Genomic DNA, 7,187 nt, shown 5'->3' with positions numbered 1-7,187 from the left:
TATATATATATATATATATATATATATATATACAGTATATATATATATATATATATATTTATTTATTTATACACACACACACATAGAAATATTACACTATATTTTACATTAGTTCTATTACTTTATTTACATATATAATATACTAAATGTTAGTATTTGATCCCAAGGACATTTTTTTTAGCTTTTGCACAATTCTGTTACTGTTTTGCGTCGCCGCTTGATGTCAAATATAAAATGTAGGTCCTGAAGCAAAACCGCTGCTCTAGTTATCGTCTCTTATGACCAGAAAAGACATTCACAACAACAGACAGAGCATCATATATGATTTACACTCAACATGAGGATCATTCATGATTCACAGCATCGCAGCATGTTAAATCATTCAAACACATCACAACCAGGGACCCTTCCTTCACTAGAGTAGAGCGACACATGAGGGAAAACACAGTAACATTTCACGATACGATGACACCGTGAGGCGCTCTCAGCGGATCCATCCCACAGTCACTCATCGGAGGAGAAACAAATGAGAAAAACAGCAGACGTACCATGTGGTAGTTGACAATCTCCTGCAAACTCTCTCCACACTTCTCCAGACAGTCCTGTGAAAACACAAGAACAGGTCACAGTCGTCAGAATTCAAATTTGGTCATTTTCATTATCAAGACCAAAATGAATTATGAGGTACTGGTAATTCAATCGCATGTTTGTTCTCGTATCATCATCTATAAATATTCTGGTCCATGTAGAGTCCGTCCGACGAGGAAAACGAGCCCCGCTGAGCGTGCAACAGCTTTTGTCAAAATGGAAATGTAATTGTGGGTCTTGATGTTTTTACAGTGGAAAATGCAAATAGCAGCAGGTTTTAATAAGATGCTCAACATTAGTCAGCTGGGTACAAGGAAAGAGAAGCCAAAAGACTCTTAATAGCATTTACAGATGGCGGCAATGAGTCTAACCCAACTGGCACTACTGACAGAGAGAAAGGAGAGAGTACAGGAGCCCCGGCCTGCTTCTTTTATACTAAATCCATGTCTAATCAGGGTCAAAGAGTGTCTGAGACACTCAAAACAGCAGCCTGACGCCCTCATGTCAGTGAGCCTGCCAGTAAAGAGCTCACAATTAAAAACAGACGCGAGTTTAGGGTTGAAAAATGACTACAATGGAGTGATTTATGGTGTACAGTTTTGCTAACAGTTCTTGAACGTCTATACTGTTTATCTACATCGCCACAGCAAAAGAATGTGATGAGAGAGGCTATACATTTTCTTACGGCAATCTCCTCTTTGGTTGCACGCAGTGAGGTCTGATTCATGAATGAATGACTTTTATGAGACAGTTCTTTTTAATGAATTGATCCAAAAGAAGTATAAACTTGAGAGAATTGGATTGAATCAGCCAAATGACTCACTCACTGAATCAGTGTTATTGTTGTGAATTTGGAAGATTTTGAATTTTTGGAATAAATGGTAGGTCTACTTAAAAAAATAATAAATGATAAATGTAATCAATAAGTGGTAAATAATGATAAATAAAATAATAAAATTAATATAATGAAAACTAATAATAAACAAGTAAATTATACTATTATTATAATTAATAATAAATGTAAATAATATATAATAAATAAAAATATTATGTAATTATAATATTAAAATGATTATATCAGTATAATATGAATATACAATTACTAATATAAATTTAATTTTATATAATATTATATAAAATTAAAATATAATCATAATAATATTATATAATTAATGGAAATGAATAATAAAAAATATTATACTATTATTATATTTTTATACTATTGTTATATATTTATTATATTTATAATACATATAAATAACTAATATATAGTAAATAATAAATACTAAATACAATTTAAAAAATACATTTAAATAAAAATAAAACAAAAGTTAAAATAATAGTAATTAATATAGAATAAATAATAAAAGAAATATAAAACAAAATAAAAGTTTTAAAGTTAAAATTTTTAAAAGTATAATTTTGTATAATAGAAATACTAGGGGTGACCCCGAATAGTCGAAGATTCGATGCTTCAATAGGGGGAGCCTGATTTGACTACCAGTCTCACAGTCGAATATTCGCAGAGGTGTTATGATCATGCCACTTTGGCTATATGGGGGTGCTCAAATGTCTGATTTCACAACAAAAACTCCACTTGCTAGCATAAATGCTAAGAGCACATGGCACTAATGAAATCATGATTAAAAGATTTTTAAATAACACAGTGTGATCAATGAAAAAAATCTGTTTTCCTTTTGATATTGTGGAAACAGATTTGACACTTTATAAAATAACTCTTGGTGTAAGAACTTTTAGATTAAAATATTTTCTTAGAGAGAGCACATAGACTTTTCAGTGCTTCAGATCTTAACAGTGAGGGAAAGTGACATCATTTCCTGTATCTTACATAGTTACAAAAATAAAAGTACAATAAAATATTTTGATTACACGATACATGATGGAAAAAATGCACTGACTAATTCGGACAACAAGAAATCATGATTTGCAGCTATGTAAGACACTTTTTGCAGAAAATATTATATTGTTATGGACTGTAACATCTTGTAATTCATAACAATGAGTAACACAGTATTAAAATAATTAAAAATATAACCATTTGAAAAAAGCAGAAAAAAAAAAGACTTCGGACACCAAATGTACCTGCAATTATAAAATCACTCACCTATAGATTTAAGTTAAGTTTCACTTTCCATAACCCGTGACCGACAGAGGAGCATCTTGGCGCCAGGGATTTAAAACTTTAATGACACAGGCAGAGTGAAAGACTGGATTTTTTCGATCAGGTAGGGTACAAGTGATTTCAAAACCTTTCAGCCGGTTTATATACAGTATATATCGTGTAGGCCTATATATTATTAATCGCGTATAAGATGCATTTGGTTGAGTTACGCTGCAGTAAAGCGCTTCATTGTAGTACTACAGTGATTAGGCTATCTCTTCAGCGCGAGCAGGACAAACAACAATGCATAATAATGACTATGACTGGGACTGTCATATACATAACATTATAATGAGAACACTATTATACTGTGAATTTTTTAGAGTTTAGTTGCCGTGTTTCTGTACGTTGTTGCATGAAGAACGCATCCACAAAAGGAGTTAATTCAAAGCCGCGCAGACACGCTCATGTGCATTTGAGGCATTTTGTGCAGATAGCCTATAAGTCGTAATATTAACGTTATGTTGTATAAATAACAAAGCGAATTCTACATGAGATAAATGAGTTAAATCCCATTGATTAAAAACTTGCTATGCTTCATTCTACTGGTCATCTTCAGCGCGCGCAGTTCAAAACAGAAATGCAGAACATTAATAACTAATTCTAAAAAAGTTGTGAATTCTTAGGGTTTCACTGACGTTTAATGTTAACTATCTTTTAATCAAAACATAAAACATTATTTACCCCGTTTGTATCTGCGAGGCATCCGTTACACATTTTCCCTGTGTGTTAACATCAGTAATTATGACTTTCGAATGTCTGACTACTTGATAATGTATTTTGCCCCGCCCCCAAACATATGATTCGACTATCGACAAGATTGGAAAAAATTCCGATTCGACTATGAAAATCCTTAGTCGGGGACACCCCTAATAAATACTATTGTTTATTGTGTATTTAAGTTGAGACATCTGTGAAGCTTCTAAAAGAATCATTCATGAAATTCTTAGGAACCATATTTCCTTACAATTCCCATTACGACTCACACACACACAATAAAATATTACCGATATCATCTGGTCCTTCTTGCACTGCTGGGATAGGTCACGGATGCCATTGATGAAGAGCTTGTTGGCGGTGACATACGCTTTCCCAGCTTCAATCATACCGCCACACAGCTTCACCAGCTATTAAAGAAAACAGAGAGAGAAAGAGGTTAATATAAGACACAATAAGCCATCCATGCGTAATGCGTTTTAGAGTATCAGCAGAAACTGCGCTGACAGAGCAGAATATTAATACCCTTTGACGTTTTGTAGCAAAACACAATTATTTGATAAAAGATTTATAATGTTGAGTGTGACGTTGCCGCATATTCTAATACATTTCCTTAATTGATTCATAAATTAGTATATTTATATTTTTACATATTATTTTAAAAATATGCTTTTGCATCTTTTTGCATTTTTAGTTAATATTACATTACTAATACTGAAATCAGTTTAGTTAATACTATTAGAAACTAATATTTTTGTTAGTATTTTGCTTTCGTTAATGGTGGGGATTTTGATTTGTCTCAGTGAAACAAATCTTGCATGCAGAAGATTCATTTACACTGTAGATGTTGACCAGTAGGTGTCTTTTTATGTGTTATCAATGAACTTGAAATGGGTCTTATTTTATTAACATTTTATTATATAGGTGGAAACAAGAAAAATGTGTTCACTTCAAGATTTGCTCAGCAACACAGACTAGTTCATTAAAAAGCATTTAAATGAATCCTTCAGTATTAAAAAAAAAACTTGTTACCGAAGCTGTAAAGTTGTCTAAAATCAGAGCCGATCGTCCCTATACGCAAAGTACGCAAGCTGCGTAGGGCCCCCGAAACACCAGGGGCCCCCTTGCTCTCAAAGATGATTTAATTTTAGTTTAGTTTTTGAATTTGGCCAGCGGTTATGAAAACCGCTTATGTCATTTCTTTTAATGCAGTGTGCTGTCGCTCTTTCTACGTAAAAATCATTCAAATCATGTAACGTGAATAATACAGTGTCTTACTCGAGACAACAAAAAAACGAGTTGAAAGTGTACCGAGCCACGGAAGAGACACCGTTTCTCAAGCGGACAAAGGCGTTTCATTCATTCATAACTCGTCATTCATAACCCGCCCCCGCCGTCACAGTTTTGCGTAGGGCCCCCAGAAGTCTAGGATCGGCTCTGTCTAAAATCATAACAATGAGCTTGTAGCCTTTCATTACAACAGCATTACTATAATCACACTTCTCTTACGAGTCAAAAATATCAATGCAGTACATTAATATAAACATTAGGTTAACTGAAACCTGAAATATTTCTTTAAATCCCACAAACACACACACAACAGGTGCGGTCTCATCTGTGCAGTAACTCTCCTCACTAATGTGCCAATTACCAGTTCCCACATGTAAAGGCCAAGGCAAAAATTTCCCACTTTCGCACATGCCACACATCTCAGACTCAGTGGAGGGCTTTCACATGTGGTTGTGTGTTTGCTTTGTGCCTGATGGGACACATTCTCAGATGGGCTCCATGTGTCTGTCCCCACGTTCGAGTGTAGTGTAATAAAATAAACTACGTTCGTAGTTCCCGTTTGCTCTTTCTTCTGTATTTTATCTTCCTCTTTCTTACCTCAGGTGCCGTTTCGATTGCGTCCACACGCACATCCAGCTGAAAATATGGGTTTGGGAAAATCTCTTAATTTCCCAGACTCTCCTCATGAGTCAATCTAACAAACACAGAGAGCCTTGTTCTACACAGCTCCTCATTATCAGAACGGATAGACAAAGCAAAATGATAGACAAAACACACGCACACACATGTATATGTTAAAATATTACCGATATCATCTGGTCCTTCTTGCACTGCTGGGATAGGTCACGGATGCCGTTGATAAAGAGCTTGTTGGCAGTGACATATGCTTTCCCAGCTTCAATCATACCACCACACAACTTTACCAGCTATTAAAAGAAAACCAGAGAGAGAAACAGTTTAGCATAAGACACAATAAATCATCTATGCATAATGTGTTTTAGAGTATCAGCAGACACTTAAAGTCTTAATCATTACCTTAACTGTGCTGACAAAGCAGAATATTAAAACCTCTTGATATTTAGCAGCAAAACACAATTATTTAATGAAATATTGATAATGTTGAGTGTGATGTTATATTTACTACCTCATATTCTAAGACATTTCCTTAATTCATAAATTAGTATTTCATATTTTTTTTTAGATATTATTCTTTTGAAAAGTATGCTTTCGCATCCTTCTTTGGTTAAAATTTTAATTTTTTAGTTAATAATGCTAATATTTAAAAATGTTTAGTTAATACTGTCAGAAACTAATATTTTTGCTAGTATTTTTGTTTCATTAATGGTGGGGATTTTGATTTTGTCATTTAGTCATTCTGAAAGTTACACTGTTACAGTAGTGGAAGGTGACCGGTAGGTGTCTTTTTATGTGTTATTAATGAGCCTTAAATGTGTCTTATCACCATTTTATTAAAATTGTAATATATAGGTGGAAACAAGAACATTTTGTTCACTTCGAGATTTGTTCAGAAACACAGATTAGCTCATTAAAAAGCATTTAAATTCATTCTTCAGTATAAAACGCTTGTTACTGAAGCTGTAAAGTTGTCTAAATCATAATAAAGAGCATGTGGGCTTATTATAACTGCATTACTGTAATCACACTTCTGTGAGGAGTCAAAATTATCCACACAGTGCATTTAAATAAACATTAGGTTAACCAAAACTTGAAATATTTCTTTAAATCACACAAACACACACACAACAGGTGTGGTCTCATCTGTGCAGTATTTCTCCTCACTAATGTGCCAATTACTAGTTCCCACATGTAAAGGCCAAGGCAAAAATTTCCCACTTTCGCACATGCCACACATCTCAGACTCAGTGGAGGGCTTTCACATGTGGTTGTGTGTTTGCTTTGTGCCTGATGGGACACATTCTCAGATGGGCTCCATGTGTCTGTCCCCACGTTCGAGTGTAGTGTAATAAAATAAACTACGTTCGTAGTTCCCGTTTGCTCTTTCTTCTGTATTTTATCTTCCTCTTTCTTACCTCAGGTGCCGTTTCGATTGCGTCCACACGCACATCCAGCTGAAAATATGGGTTTGGGAAAATCTCTTAATTTCCCAGACTCTCCTCATGAGTCAATCTAACAAACACAGAGAGCCTTGTTCTACACAGCTGCTGAACAGACCCACAGACTCCACATCTGAACAGCCAGACGCGAGAACTAACAAGAAATTGTCATGCAAAAATAGACCGAGATGCATCATTTACTCTTTGTGAGTAAGACTCCAAATGTTAAGTTCCCTTTCAGTCGGTCACTCTCGACGTCACGTCGGATGACCGACGAAATTGGGATCTCGCTTAGAGAGACCAATCTACTTCGAGTGTAAACTAAACGAGCCAAT

At 34.6% G+C, this 7,187-nt stretch overlaps 1 protein-coding gene across 2 annotated transcripts in view; it reads right to left on the bottom strand.

The window, feature by feature from the left end:
• LOC107714984 (arf-GAP with coiled-coil, ANK repeat and PH domain-containing protein 3-like) overlaps positions 1 to 7,187 on the bottom strand; it is a 70,419-nt gene that overhangs the window by 33,019 nt on the left and 30,213 nt on the right. The window contains exons 3-4 of one of the 2 annotated variants that reach the window (XM_016520988.1): positions 5,584 to 5,703; positions 549 to 602 (exon numbers count right to left, since the gene is read on the bottom strand). In XM_016520988.1, the coding sequence (XP_016376474.1) occupies positions 549 to 602; positions 5,584 to 5,703 (174 nt within the window). Of the gene's footprint in view, positions 1 to 548; positions 603 to 3,777; positions 3,898 to 5,583; positions 5,704 to 7,187 lie in introns of both variants that reach the window. The other variant, XM_016520987.1, reaches the window with a different exon arrangement.

The sequence above is a fragment of the Sinocyclocheilus rhinocerous genome, unplaced genomic scaffold (assembly GCF_001515625.1).
Source record: "Sinocyclocheilus rhinocerous isolate Xijiao unplaced genomic scaffold, SAMN03320098_v1.1 scaffold28, whole genome shotgun sequence".
NCBI lineage: Eukaryota > Metazoa > Chordata > Actinopteri > Cypriniformes > Cyprinidae > Sinocyclocheilus > Sinocyclocheilus rhinocerous.
Note: the sequence above shows the minus strand (reverse complement) of the source record. Positions and strands in the feature narration are given on the sequence as shown.